The sequence below is a fragment of the Empidonax traillii genome, unplaced genomic scaffold (assembly GCF_003031625.1).
Source record: "Empidonax traillii isolate 1590-97213 ecotype Southwest subspecies unplaced genomic scaffold, ASM303162v1 scaffold764:size1210623, whole genome shotgun sequence".
NCBI classification, from domain to species: Eukaryota; Metazoa; Chordata; class Aves; order Passeriformes; family Tyrannidae; genus Empidonax; species Empidonax traillii.
The window spans coordinates 3,791-24,030 of record NW_020955957.1 but is presented as its reverse complement, the minus strand read 5'-3'; the positions used below and the strand labels follow the sequence as shown (position 1 = coordinate 24,030).

The 20,240-nt window shown below is 42.3% G+C and overlaps 2 protein-coding genes and 1 long non-coding RNA gene across 10 annotated transcripts in view; 2 read left to right on the top strand and 1 right to left on the bottom strand.

Annotated features, from left to right (window-relative positions):
- FUBP1 (far upstream element binding protein 1) overlaps window positions 1–15,828 on the top strand; it is a 27,398-nt gene extending 11,570 nt beyond the window's left edge. For 2 of the 7 annotated variants that reach the window (XM_027901157.1, XM_027901155.1), the window contains exons 17-20: window positions 1,017–1,145; window positions 1,768–1,842; window positions 2,438–2,583; window positions 15,085–15,828. In XM_027901157.1, the coding sequence (XP_027756958.1) occupies window positions 1,017–1,145; window positions 1,768–1,842; window positions 2,438–2,583; window positions 15,085–15,102 (368 nt within the window). In that variant the 3' untranslated portion in view covers window positions 15,103–15,828. Of the gene's footprint in view, window positions 1–1,016; window positions 1,146–1,767; window positions 1,843–2,437; window positions 2,586–3,031; window positions 3,411–4,184; window positions 5,221–6,094; window positions 6,170–15,084 lie in introns of those variants that run through there. The other 5 variants (XM_027901158.1, XM_027901156.1, XR_003573185.1 and 2 more) reach the window with 4 other exon arrangements.
- Window positions 6,168–7,686, top strand: LOC114066459. Its single transcript, XR_003573186.1, has 2 exons — window positions 6,168–6,201; window positions 7,467–7,686. It is a non-coding gene; the product is annotated as an uncharacterized LOC114066459 (long non-coding RNA).
- NEXN (nexilin F-actin binding protein) lies at window positions 8,612–20,237 on the bottom strand. 2 transcript variants are annotated; one of them, XM_027901160.1, is made up of 12 exons: window positions 20,211–20,237; window positions 19,413–19,604; window positions 19,202–19,283; window positions 18,967–19,115; window positions 17,721–17,762; window positions 16,476–16,634; window positions 16,234–16,389; window positions 14,403–14,588; window positions 12,475–12,672; window positions 11,088–11,309; window positions 9,937–10,122; window positions 8,612–9,393 (listed from the first exon to the last, which is right to left on the bottom strand). In XM_027901160.1, exons 1-12 carry the CDS (start codon window positions 20,235–20,237, stop codon window positions 9,022–9,024), a joined length of 1,971 nt encoding a protein of 656 aa, XP_027756961.1. In that variant the 3' UTR covers window positions 8,612–9,021. The 2 variants fall into 2 exon arrangements, with proteins under 2 accessions (XP_027756961.1, XP_027756962.1); XM_027901161.1 differs by lacking the exon at window positions 19,413–19,604.
- Window positions 20,238–20,240: the final 3 nt, after the last annotated feature.

The following is a 20,240-nucleotide window of genomic DNA, read 5'->3' as shown; positions in this document are numbered from 1 at the left end:
CCATTACTCACTGCCTTACCTATTTGGTGTTTGGGGAGGATTATATTTCCACTCTCGTGTATAGTTACTCTTTAGTATCAGTTATTATCCATGTCCTGATGTGAAATTCTCTCCTCAATTGGCTGCATTTATTTGCAGAAATAAATCCTCTTTAAGAACGCAAGTGTTGTATGCAAAGATGTGATGGTTGGGTCAAACATGATGTTCTCTCACAGTCGATTTTCAGGTGTTGTGGATTACCAGTCTGGTAACATAAGCAATCTGTGATTCAACAACAAAAAACCGTTGCTAAAGGCCAAATGTGAGAAACAGAGCAACAAAACCCTAGGAAACAGCACCAGTGACTTACCTAGATGTAGATAAAAATCAGGAGCCGTGGGGATAGCTGCAGGAGGGGCACAGATTGCTGTTTTATACTAAATTGTATACATTGTTATACTACAAAGCTGTAAGTAAATAGTGATGCTTACTAGCCATGTTTGGGGATTTAGATTCTTAACGTGCTGTGTGTTTGTGTTTGACTTGTTACCTTAAAGTTGAACTGCCATGCATTGCAAATACCCAGTAAGCTTTGTATTCTTCTGTTTCAGAAATATGTTTTTGGCATTCCTCCTGCACCGGTGCCAGTGCCATTAGCGTGAGGGTATAACCAGAGTGAACCCACTCAGTTCTTTGGTGCTACCACTGATTAACAGGACTGTCTGATTAAACTTGCAAAGTCTCTTTTTTTCTGCTTGTCACCTTGAAAAAGTAACGAATGGCATTGTAGTTGTAAGGGCTCTGAAGTCATTTGGTCTCACCAGCCCTATGAAAGTACATTTTGTACAGTGCACTGTTCTGAAACCTGAGCAAAAAGTCTGTGCTGGAAAGAAAAAATAAAGATGAACGTGGTTATTTTGTTTAGATGGATTTTTCCTTGGAGGAAAATAAAGAGTGTGTAGGAGAGGATTAATTGAGGGCAGCATTCTGTTCATAGTAGTCCTGCTTTTGTAAATGCTGATGTTCTGTTTTCATAGGTAAGCCAGGAACAGATCCCAATTCAGCAGCGTGGGCAGCTTATTATGCTCACTATTACCAGCAGCAAGCACAGCCACCACCTGCAGCCCCTCCCGGTGGACCAGCCACCACCCAGACTAATGGACAAGGTAAATTCACTCACATGGACGTGTTTCTCATTCCTGCAGCTGTGAAGGCCCAGTTATTTGTTACTCTTGTCCTCATATGTTGGGTACATTTATTTAAGGAGCTGGTTTTCTTTGAAAATTATTGCTTCACAGCCCTGCTTCTCTTAATTTCAGCAGTAGTAAGGGTAATGAGTTTGTTATGCAATATACTCCAAAGACAATTTTGCCACCTCTTGGGCTGACTAAATGACCACACAGAACAGTCATAACTAAAAATTACTGCCATTTGCTTGAACACTTGGTTGCATCACTTCCATTGGGTTTAGGACAATTACAGTGGTGGTGTTTAGTTGTGTTATTATAACTTCTGCCTGGATGAGGCTTACCACTTGAATTTTAGGTAGCATTTTGTGTTATGAGTGGTGTGCACTTCCTGAGTCTTGAAAACATGCCAAGCACTTCAAACATTTCTTTGTGGTATCTTTTCCTGATACTTTATATTTGTAGTAGCTCTTACCACAAAGGTTTGTAGGGTCAGATTCGAGTGCTGCCATCTGGGATTGTCCCCGAGTTGATGATTTGTGTGCTGTATGAATAGCAAAGCCCAGGAGTTTTAGTTTTAACTGCTTTTAATGTAATTCAGGAGATCAGCCCAATCCAGCACCAGCAGGGCAGGTTGACTACACCAAGGCCTGGGAGGAGTACTACAAAAAAATGGGTGAGTGCGTGCAGGGGGTTTTCTCTGGGTGCTCACTGGGATGTTTTAGGAGCCTTGTGTGTGTCTTGCTCGCTTTTTTACCACAAAAAAAATAAAAATGCCCAGTCCCCTTGTCCTCTGAACCATCCACTGCTGGAAAACAGACTCGGCTTTCATTTGTATTTTAAGCATTTCTTGGTAGTAAAAGCTTCACAAAAATACTGGATACCGGCTGTGTTTAATCCTTGGGAAACAACATCCTTTAAATACCTCAACATGAGTAGTTTAAAGTATAGTTTCTAAGTTTTGGAGTTGTGCTTTATGAAGCTGTTTTTTTCTTGTTTGGCAGTTGTTTCCTAATGCTCTTCAGACTACCCGTGATTTTTTTTTTTCCTTGTAACTTTCCTCATCTTGTGATTAAATCGTAGCCAGTCAGAAGGTGTTTGGGATAGTTTTGTTGCAAGGCTCAGTAGTTCTGAGCTGTGCACACGAAAGTGTGCACAGCTCAGAACTACTGAGCCTTGCAACAAAAACCACCTTGTAAGGATGAGTTTGGGGAAAAAATTGAGTTTCAAAACAGCATCAAGAGGTGCTAACGAGGTGTCTTTTTTTACAGGCCAAGCCGTGCCCGCCCCTACCGGAGCTCCGCCGGGCGGGCAGCCCGATTACAGCGCGGCGTGGGCCGAGTATTACCGGCAACAAGCAGCTTACTACGCTCAGAGCAGCCCGCAGGGGATGCCACAACACCCTCCAGCGCCGCAGGTACAGTGTCCCGGTGTTCTGATCCTTTCATACTTGATCGTACAGGTGGTTTTTTTGGGGTTTTTGGTTTTTTTTTTTTTGCATGTTCTCCTGCTCTGTCCCTTCCGGAGTGTGCATCTCTTTTATTTATTTATTTATTTATTTTCCTCTAGCCGAGTAGCTCTCAGAGTAAATTAATTAATAAGATAACTTCGTTTATTTACCTTGGTAACTCTGTATCTTTATCCATATGTTTGGTGATTATGTTTTTGGGGGTTTTTTGTTTTGATTTTAAAAAAAAAAAGGAAAAACTTTCTCCTCCTCCCAGGGTTTTGAAAACCATGCAAGAAGCCACCACCATTTTACATTAACCAATTTTTCTTTCTTAAAGGCTTCACTCCTGAGTTAGCTCGGTTTCAAGGATTTTCTTTAACTTTTTGTGTATCTCTTATGTATTTCTTCTGCACAGGGCCAATAATAAGAAGTGGACAATACAGTATTTGCTTCATTGTGTGGGGGAAAAAACCTTTGTTAAATGTATGGATGCAGACGCCTTGATGAAGATCTTAATTTTGGTTTAAAAAACAAAAAAAAAAATAGTGTTTTTGAAAATGTACAAAATATCTATCACTACTGATAGGAGGTAATATTTCTGTGTAGAAATGAAAACGACGACAAAAAAAAAAATGGTTTGTTTTTAGTATTAGTGTAGATGTACACATTCCAGCAAAATGTATTTGCAATTATGTGGTCAATGCTTTGTGATATAAATGTACTTTTTCAATGTATACTTTATCACTTTTAAAATGCCTGTTTTTGTGCTTTACAATAAATAATCTGAAACCTCCTGTGTCGGTAAGTTGGATATGTGGGTGTTGCAGAGTCATAGGATTGATTTGCAACGCTGACTCAAGGTACCTGTCCACAAATGAGTTGTTTTTTTTTTTCCCCCCCCTCTGGTGAGACCTGGTGGAGTTTAAAGCTTGTCATTAGCATGTTTTTCCCCTCTTGCACAATAGTTGTAGATGGAGGATCTCTCTCATTTCGTTGTATTTTGCTGCCTAGCACCAGTAATCTTGATACCTTAATTTTCTTTCTATTTGATTCCAAGTGCATGTGTTTCAGAAGGTGATCTTTTGGCAAACTTGCATTGCATTAACAGTGACATTTCCTTTGTCCATGACCACTGTTTCAGACCTGTGCAGCTGCTGTAACAGATGACTCTTGTTTTTTAAAACTGTTCCTGCGTAACTATTTGATGGATTTTTTCAGACTAGTCCTAAAACTGACTTTTAAGTGTAATGTGCTTAAGCCTTCAGTTTAAAGTAGTCCACTCGAAATGCAGTGTAGAAAGTCAATGTGGTTTGCATAGCAGATAGAAAATTGCTCTGTCCTCGAAACGCTCTTTTGTCAGTTGAGAACTTCCTGCAGAGCAGATAACTTCTGGTTTTGTAAATATTCGACTATTTTGAATCGACTGATTATTTTTTTTATATATATATATATATATCTCCTTGCAACTTCTTATTGCTCTAATGCTCGTTGTGACAAGCTCTGTTTGCTCTTTGCATTTGTGAGATTTGTGCACTACAGCCTGTCTTGCATTGTCTGTTGGAGTGCAGGTGATCCAGCCAGTGTAGCACTAGCTCTGTAGGGGTGAGGAGGACTGTGCTGTGTTATCACCCTTGAGTGTTCCTTCAAGGAGCATTGCACTGTAAGTACATCAGAATGACAAATGGATGAACTGCAACAGTATCTTTTTGTCAATTAATGTTCCACATAATGCAAAATGTACTTGTGTGATATTATGTTGGAATACAGTGCTGATAATCTTAGGAACTCCTGATTGCTGCTTCATTCACAAACGTAGCTTTGCTTATCTCTCTCTCTATATATTTACATACACATAATATGAGTTTTGTGGGTAAGTATTCCTGAAACTTTTAGCACTAGCTAAAGCAAATCATGTTTCTGTTTCTCTGAGTAATAGCTTTTCTCATTAGCACTCCTGAGACAGCTGTCATTCAGTGTTTTAAAGTTTGCATATCGTAACATTGAAGTCTTTGGAACCACTTGTTAGCCAGAAGTTGTCTTTGTCTTCAGCCAGTTTGTGGATATGTAGTGATGTAGGTATGTTTTAAATAATTCTATAACTGTTAATTGCTTAATTTTTTTTTTTTTTTTGGAACACCATGTTGTTGCTTTGAGAATTAAATTTTTTTAGGGTGGCTGCACAGAGAAGTAAAAGTTAAGGCTTGAAAACTGAAGTAGTTTATATTCAGGTAATCAGCAATGTATGTATTGTGCTGTAGAAATAGAAGGAATTATTTTTATCCCTTTTAAAAGTAGGAATGATGCTGGTAGCTTGAAAAAGGCTAGGACAGTATTTGCTATCTTTAGTGTAGGGCATTAAGTTTAATAGTTCAGGTATTTTGCATGGTATTTTGTAGATAACCTTACAGAATGGTGCATTTATTATGTACTAAACTGAGCAAAAATTAAATTCACTGGATTCTTTATCAGTCACAAAATGGAGGCTGTTGATTTTGATTCATTTAAGGTATAAAATCTTTATTAATTGCAAACAGTGCAATTATTTATACTTCACAGTGCCTTCCCAGACCTTCCACCTTAGGTTCTGCTGCAAAAAAGCAACAGGTAAGCACAACCTAAGGAAGTATATAAATGAATCTATTTCAGTACATTAATGTTGTCCCTGTGAGATCTTTGTGGTTGTGTATTGAAAAGCAATCTGCTGCTTCCCCCAATGCATTGTTACTCACGGTTCCATTTCAGTGGAAAGTCTTAAGTTTTTAAACAACTGTTTCTATTTCTAGGTAAATATGTATTTTTTTCTCGTTTTTCTTTTTGTTTTATTTTTTTTTTAGAAAAGATGATTAGATTGCAGTAATTGAACTTGATCAGAATAAGTAATTTTGCTTACTTTTCCTCAAATAGCTCTTAATTGTTGCAATTTAAGAATCAAACCCTTTTCAAATATGCAGGAATTACTTTGGTTAGAAATGTCAACAGCCTTCACAACTGTTTTTACAGTAGGGCAATTCCCATTTACAATTCCCATTAAAGCCGTAAGAGCTCCTGTCCAGAAGCTGATGCTGTGACTGCCTCTGCCCTGCGTTGCAGTGGTAGTGGGACCTGCAGATAACTCAGTGTGCTCGCTCCTGGCACGGTAGGACAGCAGATGCTGCAGGGGGAGCACCACTGACGTGTGCAAGCACAGCAGGTATTGCATTGATCTGGCAGTCAGTGTATCCTGTGTGAGACTTTACTGAATTGCTGTGTATTTGATAGTATAAAATGTTATATGTCTTACAGATGGGCTGGTACAGGGGGTTGTTTTCAGTTTTTCTTGTTGGTTTTTCTTTTTTTTAGCTTAACATAAAGCAGCATCTTTGGGTTTTTTTGTTCATGATTCTGTTTCTAAAATGTGCTGCTCCTCTTTTCCAAAGTCCTGCTTATCTGTACATCCAAGAAAAGCATTCAAAAACCCTGCCTTCATTTTCACACACAGTGCTGAAGATGCTGCAAGCACCCAGTGCTAGCTCATAGACTCAGGTGCTGAGATAGTGAGAGGAACCTTTGAGTGAGCATGGACCGTACAGGGGCTCCATGTGCAAGGTAACAGTGGCACAAATGACACATCTGCAATGTACCCATCCCTGATGGGGCAGGCTGTAAGTCTGGGGTTGATCACTGCTCATTCTTTTGAAGTATTCTTTGTTTGACCATAAATGTTCCATAATCTGTTACTTTAACTGTGATTGAATAATATAAACCATCTATTTTACTTTATATTCTTCTAAACAGCCAAGTTAATTTTGGAACTAAATTAAGAGTTGTGCTTCAGTTTCTCAAGCCACTTAGTTATTTCATCTGTAGTTTAACATGTTAACTTCATTTTTGACACGAGGAAAGGTTAGGGGTGTGTGTTCCATTGAGCTTTTGATACTGTGAATTTAGTGTGGGGATGAGCCATTTGTTCACTTCCTATTTACATGGTACTTTTCTCTTTGACTGTTGCTCCTCAAATCCCTTGCCCGGTGTCTCAGCTGTTCATTTAGGCTGTGGGAGGAGGCAGAGGCAGCAGCCAGCGGGCTGGGGTGTCGGTGGTGTGTGGAAGGTGGGATGTTCTGGTGTGCAGGGTTTGGGGTGTGTGACTCGCAGCTCTCACTACTGGCCTTAGACGTGCTGGTTTGTGCTCAGATAGTGTTTACTTTTCACCTGTGTCTCCAAACTCGTAGTTCTTGGGAGAACAGCAGGTGGCTGGAGCTCTCCAGCAGCCAGAAAAGGTAACTGGACTTGTTAGAAATGCAGTGAACTTGGCCAAGAGGCATCTTGAAGTGTTGCCCACTTAGTCCAGCCCCCCTTCAGTGCCCCCCAGGTTGAGCAGCAGGTGAGGAGTGTGAGGAGCTGCAAAGCCAGCAGGATGTTCAGTAGGAATTGTATCCCTTGCTGCAGCCTGTACTCCATGAGCACAGAAACCACAGCACCAGGCAGATGATCGTCAGGGTAGCTGGATCATCAGCCGTCTGTGGCACTTGTCCAGGCAGACAGACCGTGATTCACTCGCACAGCCTAACCTTGAGGTGTTTCATCTGTTTCTGGTGGTGTTTTATTGGCTGGTAGAAACTGTTTCTCCCCTGTTCTCTTCCAGAGTAACCCTTTTAAGTTTTCCATTGCATGCTTTAAAAGCTCTTTATTTTGCTTTTTATCCTGGAAGCTGTGGGGGGAGGAAGGGAGGCCTGGGCTTTTCAGCCAGCATACAATTGCCAGGATCCCCTCTCCCCTAGTGTAGATAGCTTGGGAAACTCTTTTGTGTGCCCAAATATTTCTCTTGCGTGCATGTGAATGCCTTTTGGTCCTGAGAAAAGTGTTCTCTGCAGAAACTACCCGTGTGTAAAACGAAGATTGGCTTTAAAAGGCAACTGTGATGGGAACAGTGTCTTAGGGAGATGCAGCTTGGACTTGAGGTAAATTGAATGCTTTACAAAAATGTGGTTTTGAGCTTGCATTGACATTGTATGTAATATGGGTACACATTAACTGTATGATGGCTTTTGTATGGTTTTTTTTTCTCAATAAATGTAAACTGATGGATAATAATAGCAATGGGTTTGTCGTCTTTGTGCTCCTGTCCCCTGCCTCTGTTAGTTTGAAATAACAACTTCAGAGGAGAAATATTGCAGCACCTGGTGCTTGTGTGCATGGGCATCACCCACGTGAAGTGAGGGACAGTCTGGTTAAGTGGCTCTTGGGGAAATACCAATTAAAACTTGGGGCCATTTTTTTTGAATTCCAGTAGGGAACTGCACAGAGAGCAGCAGGTTCTGCCACAGGGAGATTTCCTTTTGAAGTGACTGCAGAACTTTAATTTACTGCAGCTTCCCATGGCTTTGTCAAGGCCTGTGCACACGTTCTGTCATTTCAAATGTTGTTGGTGGTTCTTTGGTGAAGTTACTCCTAAAGAAGCTGAATCAGGTTCAGGTGGTGTTGGCACAGTGACATCAGTGTTGATGTCAGGAGGAGCCTCCAGACAATGTTTAGAGATGGGCCAATAAATTCATTGCATAAAGATTAAGAAAACAGGCACTTTCTGACAAGTTTTTTTCTTTAGCTTGTCTCTTCTAAGCTTAAAGTATGAGTCAGTCATAAATGTCACCAACTGTCCCTGCATCATTTAACCAGTCAGAAAAGCAGAAGTTTTCCCAGACAGTGTTCAGTGTTGGTATTATGAGGACCACAACAGCCCTAAGGGAGATGGTTGTACTGCAGGATTGTCATCTGCACAGGCTGAGCAGGGCACAGCAGGTTAAATGCAAGCCCATTCTGAAACAAGAAGTTAATGCTCTTTGGAAAGTGGTGAGCAGTTGGGGAATCTCTAATTCTTTAAAAGCAGTGCACTGGGGTGTCTGACCATCATCAATAAGTATTTCCTTTTGCCACTTCAGTGGCTCTGGGATAAAGCTAAACAGCTGAAATACTCAGTGCTCATGCAGAATGTCCCAACACACTGACACCAGGACACATCTCCAGCTGGTTATTCAGTTTATTCCGTCAGGCAGCAGTTGGTCTTTACTGGGGGAGCACTATTTTAATTCAGCTTTTTCCTTTGTTGATCTTTCATACATTGATTCTTTTTTTTTTTTTTTTTTAACCTTTAAAACTGATTTTTGCCTTGAGGAGGGAATCCAGACACACTCATAATTTGAAGGTTATTGTGATGCAGGAATGACAAATTATTGCATATCCTTTTCTTTAGTTGGCCCCATCAGAGAGAGAGATGATGCAGTAAGAAGGTTGAGGGGAAGAAAGATTCCAGCTAAGGTAGAGCATTAGTAGTCATCAGCTAGAAAATACAAGAAGGGTTCAGAGAAAAAGGTAATTAGGTTTTGATAACAGGAAGGATGAAAAGAAGACAGAATTGGGCAGATGAAAATGCTAACTCTTACTTTCGATGGTGAGGATGCAGGTGCTGGCAGCTGAGCCTCTGTTGTTGACAGCTTTGCACATGTATTCCCCTTCATCCTCAGGGAAGGTCTCTGGCAGGTACAGGCAGTAGGTCTCTCCTCTCTCAATGTACTGATAGTCCTCAGAGTCCTGCAGCATCTCCCCCTCAAACCACCACGTCACTTGGGGCTTTGGCTCTCCAGTGATTTTCACTGTAAATCTCACTGGCTCGCCATCGACAACAGACGTGTTTTTCAGGGACTTCTTGAACCAGGGAGCTCCAGATCGAGCTTGATCCTCCTCATCTTCACAAGCAGAACCGTTAATGATGCTTCCCTCTTCATCTTCCTCCTCTTCTCTTTTCTGTTTTGAAACAAGCTGGTTTAGAACATTTGAAGTGGCAGTAGCAGTGAGTGCCAGTGATGCACATCTGATCACAGGTCATGGTGCTTGGGAGCAGGGGCAGTGCCACCCTGTCCTCACCAGGTGACAGAACAGAATGCTCTGGAGCTGGGGATGCAGCAGGCAGTGAAATGCATTTTAATGAGGCTGGAATGTTGGTGTGCACAACAGGCACAGGGGTGGATTCCCCTTCCAGACTGTTCAAGTCTTTGCATGTTGTGATCTCCTCTGGAAGTGCTCCAGGCCAGGCTGGGGGATTTGAGCAGCCTGGTCTGCTGAGAGGTGTCCCTGCCCATGTCAGGGGTCAGAAATCCGGGATCTTTAAGGTCCCTTCCAACCCAAACCTTGTATTTAACCCCTTGAAGGGTAAACACCAAATGCAATTCTCTATTATTTCTGTTACCTCAGCAATTCCCAGCACTGCTAAAACAAGTAAAAGGCTCCTTTTGTGTCATCAGTGGTAATCAATCAGAAGCACAGGTAAATGACAGTGAGGAATTTTACCTTCTGTAAGGCTGCATCGATCTCCTTCTGCTCGAACTGCATGCGCAGCAGTTTCTGCTCCTCGATCCTCCTCTGCTCCTCCTCCTGCCGCGCCCGCGCCATCTGCTCGAAACGGGCCCGCATGTTCACCTTGTGAGTGAAAGGAGCCTCGCATTTCTGGGCTGGTCTCACATCTACATCGTCCTCCTGGGGAAGGAAACATTCAAACAGGCCTCATTAATACCTTGGACATGGTAACACTGATTTGGTGTTCCCTCAGTGCTTTCTGACTGAGAAAAGCCACTCAAAATCCTGGCTTTCCTCGGGTTTGTTTAATGGTGGGTCTAAAATCATCACAGTTTGTCTCAGGGACGGGGCAAAATACTTGCAGAAGTAATTTCAAAAGCGATAGGTAGGAAATCCTCCTGCAGTTTTATTCATAAAGAAGTTTAGTACTTAGTGGCAGTGGTAAATCCTCAGTGTTTTATGCCATGGTGGTGGTGTGGGTTCAACCCCTCGGGTTGATCTTACAGAAACAATTGGTGTCAGTCCTTGTATTAAAAGCTGTGAGTGCTGTGAGAGGGGCCTGGCTGAGGCTCAGCTCAGGAGTGCTGCAGTTCCAGGGTTGTTCAGGATCCTGAACCGCCACGTGATTGCGGCAGGAAAGCTCCCACTGGGCTCTTGGGTCATTGTGTTGATTGTTTAGACTGAGGAGCTCCAATCCTTGGGGTTTTTTAAAGTGTGAGGTTCCAGCCTGGCACCCTCTTGTGCTCTGCCCTGAGGAGCGAGTGAACCTGAGGAAAAGGCACCAAATGGTTTGGGTTGGGTTGGGCAGTGGGTTTGATTTAATTCATACAGTGGGGAAGGAATCAGAGTTCAGAGGGAGAAGCAGTGGGAGTGATGATGGATAATTCTCAGGCAGGAGGTTGCAGGTTAAGATGGTGAATGGAGGACTTGGAGCACAAAACCAGCTCTGTGCCTGAGCAGGTGCTGTTTCCTTCAGGGGTGCTGGGCTGAGATGCCCTCAAGCACCCCAGGAAGGAACAGGAAAGAAAGGAAACCATAATTTTAGAATATATTACCAAAGCTTGATAAAAGCATTAGCACAGTCCCTGCTTGATCCTCAGTGTGCTGGCCAGTGAAATCATTGACACACACACAGCCCAACTCACCTCTTGGAATTTCTCAGCTTCCCTTTCTCTTATCTCTTCATCCATTGCTCTTCTCTTTGCTCTCTCCTCCTCAATCTTCTTCTGTATTTCTGCTTGAGACAACTGCCCTATTTTCTCAAACTTGCTTTTCAAGTTCTTTGCCTGAATAGAACCACTTCTTTTTAGCTTGATTAATTCTTCGTATTCTTTGCTCAGCTCAAAAGTTTCACACTCCTCTTCCAGCTGTTCAGAGATCACACAATGTGTAATTATTTTTTCCGCCCATTCTCCCCCAGAAAGGTGTCATTTAAAGCACTGCAGCTCTCTTGGTCACTGGAAATCAGCAGAGACTTTTCCCTGGAACATTTCTGTCCTCCCTGTTCTCAGGATGACTCCATTTGTGTCTGAGTACTCAGAAAACCAGACACCAGTAGGAAAAACTGAGTAATCCAGGATCCAGAAATTCACCTTTATACTTGCAATGTGATATGAAATAATCTTCTAAAACACAGCTATTTTTGTTCCTAAAATTATTCCTTTTTTTTTCTTTTAATTCAGTAAAAAGCCAATAACATTTCAGGATGTCGTGGCTGGGAAAGAAGGGGCAGCTCTGGATCCTGGAGTCAAACCATGTATGAAGCTGGAATTAATTGCTGATATTTTTCTCCCTCCTTTTATGCCCTGTGGCTGATGGTAAAGATGTATTTTAGCTGGATGTCCCTGGCCCTCCCTTACTCTGAGAACATCACAAGTCACTGCCTTTATTACTCACTGGAGCTTTGCTTAAGAAAAAATCATGTCCTTGAACATTCCAAAGGGAATAATAAAGAGTTGCCACCCCCAGCCAAACTGAAGTGTAAAGTTCATTTGGAATTGAAAACATTTGGAATGTCAAGCAAATTGTGTGATTTTTACAGTCAGCTGGGACAGTCCTCAAAGCCCTGACACACCAAGGAGGAAGAGCCCTCTGTTTCTTTCTTCATTAGTTAACGCAGTATTTCCCTGAGGAAAAGCAAGATTTTTTGCTCCTTCCTACCTTTATTTTTGTATTTTCATTTGGAAACTAGAGATTTCTGTTCTCCCAATACAGTAAATATTGTCTAATTGTTTTAGTAATAATACTCTCTAGAGATTTCCAGAAGTGACTGCAAAATAAAATCACAGATTGGAAACTGTGTTTTAGTTTAAGGGAGGCAAGAGATAAAAACATTTCCCCTGGTTAGATCAGTGATAAAAATATGCCATTATCATTATATCCACTGTTTTCAAAAGCTGGGCTTCTGTTTCTCCTTCTTCTCACATAATATTGAACGTGTCTATTGAACATTAAAGGGGTTTTTAGCTGCAGTCTTAACCTGAGATTTTAATGATTAATATTCAGACCCAACCTGTTGATGGGTGTACAAACCTCTCCCATTTCCTGCCTGAGCTGTTGGAATTCCTGCCTCTCCAGCTCCAGCTTCTGCCGCCGCTCCTCCTCTGTGCGTCTCTTCTCCTCTTCCATCTTCTGCCTCAGCAGCTCCTCGAAGTTGATTTCCAGTTTCCCAGGCACGAGGGATTCTTGAGAGAAGGTTTTAAACATTTCTGGGGATTCCTCATCCGGCACCTGCAGGGGATGCAGAGCATTGGTGAGCCCAGACACCGCTGGTACCTGCAGGTCCCCAGAGATCTGCCAGGCACTTCTGGGGTAGAAACATTTACCCCCTGCCATGGAACCCACACCTGCTGCTGCTGGTGATGCCATCCTGGTTCCTCTCCCTGCCTTGGCCTGCTTTGCCCGCAGCCTCTTTATTTGCCACAGCTCTTTCAGTACTTTTTTAGCCCAAATCCTGCTGTTCACTGGGGACACCCTCCTGATTTTCCCTCTGGGAAGTTTTCCAGCCCCACCATTCCTCCCATTCCTCCTTTGTTTTGTGTGATATGAGCACACCTGGTGAAATTGTGTTGTGGAAAGGTGAAGTCTGAAAACAAAGCTGTGAACTACTTAATGAATAATCCCAGTGCAGCCAGCCAACACTCTGAGGGCAAACAGGGGCTGAGAGGAAGCAGAATGTTTTCTTTTTTATGTGCTCTGAGACAGGTTCTTTTTGTAGAGACTGCTGAGGTTGAGAGATCATTGCTTCAGTCTCAAAGAGCTCGCCTTGGTGCTGGGGAGGGTGTATTCTCAGTTATTTTTTTAGTTACTGACCATTCTCAGTGTCAGTCACAATGCAGACTCTCTGTGCTGCATCTAATGGACTAAGCCCTGTTTAATCAGGGAGATTTTTCTTGCCAGGACCCTTGAGCTCAGGTTCTTGCTACACTGAGGCTGAAAAGGGCATTTCTCAAGAAAACAGGAAAAAACAGAAGACAGCTCATACTGTCTTTGCTTGCCTTTAGTTCTGTGCTGGCTCTTCATAAAAACTGCAATGGCAGGAGTCCCTCAGGTGCTGGGTGGGGGGGTATGGAGGTGTTACCAGGCTTGCAGTTGGTGTTTGCCAGTTAAAATGTTTCTATTTGGGTGATTTAATATTGTATTTCCTAATATCCACCAGTCAGCCTTGTACCTAAAAGCCTGCTGAAACTTGAGGAGGTTGGGGTTAGTGTGAAGACTGCACTTAAAAGCTCCATGCAAGGGGATTCTTTTGATGAATAATATTGTTGCCACCCTCTGCAACTGGGCACCTTCCTCTGCTTTCAGCTGATGTCAGTATGTCTGTCCTAAGTCCCTGAAAATTTGTCTTCAGGATCATCTGAATTCAAACTTCAGGAGTCCTTGCACGTCCCAGAGCTCTGCATTTTATCTAAGGGAGACCCAGATTAAAGTTGCTCTGATGGGAAATGCCACAGGTCCCTTTTTGTGTTGAAATGCTTTAAGAGCTGCATTTCAATTAGCTGGGTTCAGCCTTTCCTCATTTTCCCTTCCCAAAGAGCCCCAGGTGACTGGATAATTCACTGGTGTGCCATTAATTGGGCCTTAGCTGTAAGGGGTGATTGGTGCACACCCTGTAAAGGTGTGGAGAGAAACCTGGAGCTGTTGAAAGAACTGCTCTTCCCCCCCCCAAAAAAAAACCCAACAAAGCCTCCTGGTGAAAACATTTTGCTTTCCAAGTTTGTTGCACAGAAATATCCATTGGATGGGATGTCTGGGTTGGTAAATGAGCTGGAATCCTCTCCAGGCTTGGTGTGAGGGGGGATTGTTCTGTGAGGGTTTGGGGTGGATGACCTTGCTTAGTTACCCCCTGACCTTCTAATTAGTGGGGGAGGTGAACTAATCACCCATTGCTAACTCTGTTTAAAGCTTTTAGCTTTCCTTCCACTGTGAATGTGAGGTAAATGATGAAATCATTGCCATACCATGTTCCTCCTGGCCTCAGCAAACGCTCTCTTCTCCTCCTCCATGCGGCGTTTTGCCTCCTCCTCTGCTCTCCTCTTCTCCTCCTCCCTCCTCTGCCTTTCCAGCTCCTCAAAACTCAGTCTCAGTTTCCCAGGGCGGAATTCCTGAACGGAATTTTCAGAGTCTTCGTCGCCACCTTCGTTTCCCTGCAGAGAAAGGGGAGAGGAAAGAAGAGAAGGGATTTACCCAAACATAAAAGCTTTCTCTATAGAGGATAAATACTCCAGTAATTCCTTTCTGAGCTCTTATAAACGTTGTTTGCTCCGTGAGGGAAACATTTCAATCTTGGCTTTAGCCAGGGGAGGGAGAAGGGCAATTTTCAGTATCCTGTTTGTAGCTTCTGCAGTTTTCAACAGCCTGTTGGGTGTGTAATTCAAGGAGCCAGCAGTGTGTTGTGCACAGTTAAGCACTCACTTTGTGGCCTCAGGGTTGGATCTTTACTGTAAATCACTCCCTATTCAATTTATTTACATCACTTTCATAGATTTTATATCATCAAGTCTTTTTGTTGGCATAGAAATTGTTCCCACCAGTGCACCAGTTGAAAAAATGCTGTAGAACCTTATAGAAAAACTGAGTCAATTAATTAACAAACACTCTGCTGTTATTCCAGACTGAGATTTTTATTTCTTTTCTTTTTAGGCATTTAATCATCACTGAAGAAAGGGAAGTGAGGTGCTGTGATCCCTTCACTGTAGCTTGTCTCCAGTGAACACTCACCTAAAGAGGAGCCTGTGCTTTGCAAACTGCAGTCAAGGACTAAAGACCAAACCCCCTTCAGAGACACCCCAGAGTACCTGGGAAAAGACTTTCACTTCAGATTTGGACAACCACTGCAGAGCAGATGAAGCTGCATGTTTGTTAGAAGATTTCTTTTGATGCAGCCAATTTGCTCACTGTTTTATATTACTTGGTAAATAAAAGCATGTCCATGAGGGTGGGAGAAGGGAACTGCACCTCAGGTTAGAACAGCTGGTGACTTCAAGGGCACTCTGTGTCATTTTCTCCTCCTTTGCTGCCCAACCCCAAACAAAAAGGTGCATTGTTGACATAAGGAGAATGTCACTGGTGTGAAAAAGTGAAGGTGGAGGTGGAGCAGTAAACTACAATTTGGGTATCTGCCCCTACCTCGAACCCTCTCAGTGTGGACCAGCTGAGAATTTCCGTGTTTCAGCTTTCTGGAGGTTCTGTGGTGTTGGTTTTGTGTGGGTTTGTTTCTGTAGAATACACATTTCTTGAATGTTTTTGAAGTGTAGTCAATATAGTGATCTTGATCTGCTTGTCTAAGAATGTCCATTCATAACTGCAGTCTGTTGAAGTTAGCAAAGTCCTATAAATAACATTTTCTAACTTTCTATGGAAGATTAAACCCTCGTTTCTTGTTAATCTTGTTTGTGTGTAAATGAACAAAGTCCCAGTGATCGTGACTGTACGTTATGTCAGTGTATACAAGGGAGCTGATCTGTCTTTTTTACCCTTTCTTCCTCAGAGGAGAGTTGTAATCAACGTTTCTTTCTGTCACGTTTACAAATAAATGCAGAATGAGAAACAGGATTCTGTTCCTAGGGAATGTTTGCCTCAAAAACTGGTCACTGAAACATCTGCAGCACTTTTAGGAACAAAACAGGCAGCCAGTAATCTTTGTGAAGCCTTTGAGCCGAGGGCAGCACAAAGTGCAGATGTAAACCCTCCGGAGTGAAAGCTGTGTTTTTGGGGTCACTGAGGGAGTGGCCAAAAAAGGCACCGTCAGGCTGCTGACAGCTGTGCTGTCGGGGGCAGAGCTGCACTCACCGTGCCCTGCAGGGCTCGCCTCTCCTGCTGCCGCCGCTGCCGCGCCTGCTGCTCCGCCCGCCGCCTCTGCTGCTCCTGCCGCTGCCGCTCCAGCTCCTCGAACGTCACCCGCAGCTTGCCGGGAGACACCGCCTCGGCGCTTTCACTGCTGCCATCCTCACCCTGTGCGAGGCAGATGAAGCAGTTGTATCTTAGACCAGTCAATCCCCCTCATTCGGGTGGGTTCGGATGGGGGGGATTACCGTGACAATCGAGAGGAATTGGTTTTCGTTCTTCATCTCTTCCTCCAGTCTCTGTTCTGCTCTCTCCTCTCCTGTGTTCTCACAGTTGATTTTCATCTTCCCAGGTGTCTTGGTGGGTTTCACAGGCACTACTGTAACTAGCAGTGAATCATCCCCTTCCTGTCCAGGAGGATATTTATTACATTTTCATGGAGCTCGACTTCTAAATAAACTCATTTCTTAATGGGACTGCTGTTGTGACCCGTGTGCACCAGAGCTCCCAGGAGACTGAGCATCAACCACAAGAACAAATCCCACTGCCTGTGGCACTCACTGCTTTCCTTGTAACAGCTGAGGAGTGTCAACACTGAATTCTGCTTTAAACAAAACTTCTGGGAAACACCTTAATCTCCTTACACATTCCCATTAATGTTAGTTACAAAAACGGATGGAGAAGGACAGGTGTAAATTGGAACACACAGCAGTTGTAACCACGCTCCACCTCCAGTTTGAGCATTTCCCATGCAGAGGACACGCTGTGGCTCTAGAGAGCAATCTGTAATTTCTCACACACAGTAATTGTTTTCTGAAGGAAGCTGCTGATTCAAAGCTGTTTTTACAGCTTGCCAAAATACATTTTACCTTTTTTTTTGGTTGTGTTTTTTTTTTTTTCCACAGAATGCCATGATTAACAGGGACACTGGCAAATCAGTTGAAGCAAATGGATTTTGGGGGGTGTTTTTTCCTTTCCCAAACTGTAGTTGGAGTGTGATTTTCTTGTGTTAGTGAAAGACAATAGGACCTTTGCACCCAGCTTTTTGAAATTAAACAAAACTTAAAATCCAAACGGTAAATTAGTCAATTAAAAAAAAAGTTAACTGAGTGATATGTTCAAACATCTGTATGTTGTCAGAAGCCCCTTTTAATTTCAAGTTTAAGGCAAAGAGCTTTTAAGATGATTCTTTCCAAAGCCAGAAGACTTAGAGTATCATTACCAGTATATATCAAATAATTCTGATGGCTTTGAATATCGACATTTTAGATGTTTTTAACTAAGCCCAAAGTATCCACAGTGCAGGCTCTATTTCAAACTTCAATATGTTGGTTTCCAGTGCAGACATACAGTTCCATATACTCTAAATATCTCTTAGCTTCAGGTAGGTATTTGTGTGCCCTTTTCCAAGTTTTCCCCACCCAAATTACAATAATAAAACAAAAGTGAATAGAAAATGTAGGTGAACATTTCTTTAAAAAAAATCCGATTACCTCAGCTGCTGAGTCAGTCCCCGTATTGGTAAAGTCACCAATCTATCAAATGAGAATTTCACATGATTACATTGCTTTTGGCTCTTTGCCTTAAGAGAGTTTGCAAACACAGAACTGGAGATTCTTTTTTTGTATCAGAGAGATGAAGGGAGCACCTCAATTCAGGGATGATGATGATAACCACTGAAGCGCTCCAGGACTGTGTAAAACACAAACAGCAAAAAAGCAAACAACGGCAAAACCCACCCAAGCAAACAAAAAAGCAGACAGAACTCGAGCAAGCTCAGGGAGTGTTTGTGATGCACGGGGCAGTGTCTGCCCCTCAAAAAGCCAAATGTTGTGTTTGCTTCACCTCATGGCCTGTCTGGAACTCTACATTCTGACTTGCAGGGGAGATTAAATGGATGGTAGATACATTGCCAGTTAAAAGCACAGCTGGAACAGTGTTAAAAGCCTTAGTAGAACAGACTATCTATCTGAACGCTGACTCCTGGTTTTCATTTCTCAGAACAAATCCCAACCTGAATCAAGTATGACTGTGTTTTGGTTCAATAAAAATTCACCCATGTTTTTAGGGTATCCTGTGGATGTTCACTCTCACTGCAGGGTTCATTCACAGCACTGAAATCAGCTTGCAAAAGGATTTACTGTGACACCCACTTACTGAATTCTACACAAGACAGAGTTTGCTTTACTGGCAGCAACAAAAATTGCAGTCTGTTCATATGTATATGCAACGATGATTCACAAAGTGGCAAAGGAATAAAAAGTTCTGGATCTTCATGATTTATGATTTTTACTGCATTAATGTCCTCTCATTTTTGTCTGCCAGTGGCATTTTCTCACTGCTTCTTGCTTGCCTCAGTTCATGTATCACTGAACTGTATTCACTAACCTGCAAGCAAGAGTTGCCTAAGTAAGGGTTGGGCAAATAAAAGCAATATTTTTAAATTAGTTTAGCAAACTCTGTAAACTCTTGTTTGCATAGGACACCGAAATTTGTGCCTGATTCCTACCACATTTTTGCCTGCCTGGTTTCACCTGTAACTCAATTTTACAGCTTTTAAAAAAAAAAAAAAAAAGATTTCCTCTAAAGAAGTGAAGAGTCTCTGAGCATTATTTCCCACTTCCACCCCACTGAGGATCTCCCACATAAATCACTACTGTCAGAAATCTTAAGATTGAATCTTTCTGATCAATACAACGCTCCCCATCTCCCCTGACTGCTGTGATCACATCCACTTACCTCCTGTGCTTTCTTTGCCAGTTCTCTCTGGATTTTTCTTTTCTCGATCAGATCTTGTTCCAGTCTGCGTTTCCTCTCCTCTTCCGTCCTTTTCCTTTCTTCTTCTTGCCTTTGCTTCTCCATTTCTGCAAACTTGCCTTTAACAGTTCCTGGGAGTGTGAAACACACTGATAAATACTTTCATCTACTACTTATCAGGTCAATTATGGGGCCTTTAAAGCCTGGCCTCTCTTACCTATTAGTTTTGGGACATAACCTTTTTCTGTTTTAGATAGTTTGGTGTCATCGTCTTCATCAGAAGCCAGCAGCTCTTTCATCTGGTTGATGAAACACAGCAAGTGAACTGTCTTTATAACTTCAATAAAATCCCAATATTACTGAATAGATTTTCAGATACAGAACATCAAATATTCAAACCAACACAAAATATTAGCAAAGAAAATGACCTCCTGCTTTCTCCTGTTCCATTCTCTCTCTCTAACATATTGTTCTTTTCTTCTTTGCTTTTCATCTCTAGATCTCCTTTGATTTCTTTCTTCCCTTGCTTTTTGCATGGCTTCAAATTTGTCCTTCACATCCCCCTTGTGAAGCTTGGGCACATAGGACTTGGGGACGGGTTTAGATGAAGAGAGCAGAATCTTGGTGAAGATAGAGAAGAAGTGAAGATAAATAAAAAAAAAGAAAAAGAAAGTTGAAGCAGATGGACAGAAATATTGGGAGAGATCAGATTAGGAAGAATGTAAAACAGAAGTGCAGTTGATATCAGGAGCTCTGTGCCATGAGCCATCATCAGTTCAGCCATAAATAGCAATAAATGCTAAAATAACCAAACCAGCATTTAGCATCACATTAAACTTAGGCTAAAAGTAATTGCAAGGAACAGCTGCAAAACTAAGGGTATGAACTGTGTGAATGTGCATTCTCAGTTACTGTGCCTTTAAACATTAATTACAGATTTATATTGTTGATTTCAATCATAACCAGCCACCAAAATCCCCTCTGCCCCCAACACTTAAAACAGAGATAAAGTCATAGGTGAATAATCCAGTATGTATGGGGGGTTCTGCAACAATTCAACAGCCATATATAGTTTTTCAAGTCCCCTTCCATTCTCTTAAAATAACAGCAATAGCAGCAGACTGCCAGTATAATCACCTATTACAATTTTTTTTGGTAATTATCATTTCTGCAAGCATCAGTAGTAAATTATTGCACGGTTTGACCCCCTTGAAATCGGTACCTACCTCGGTTTTCTGTGCAATGTCATTCATGGT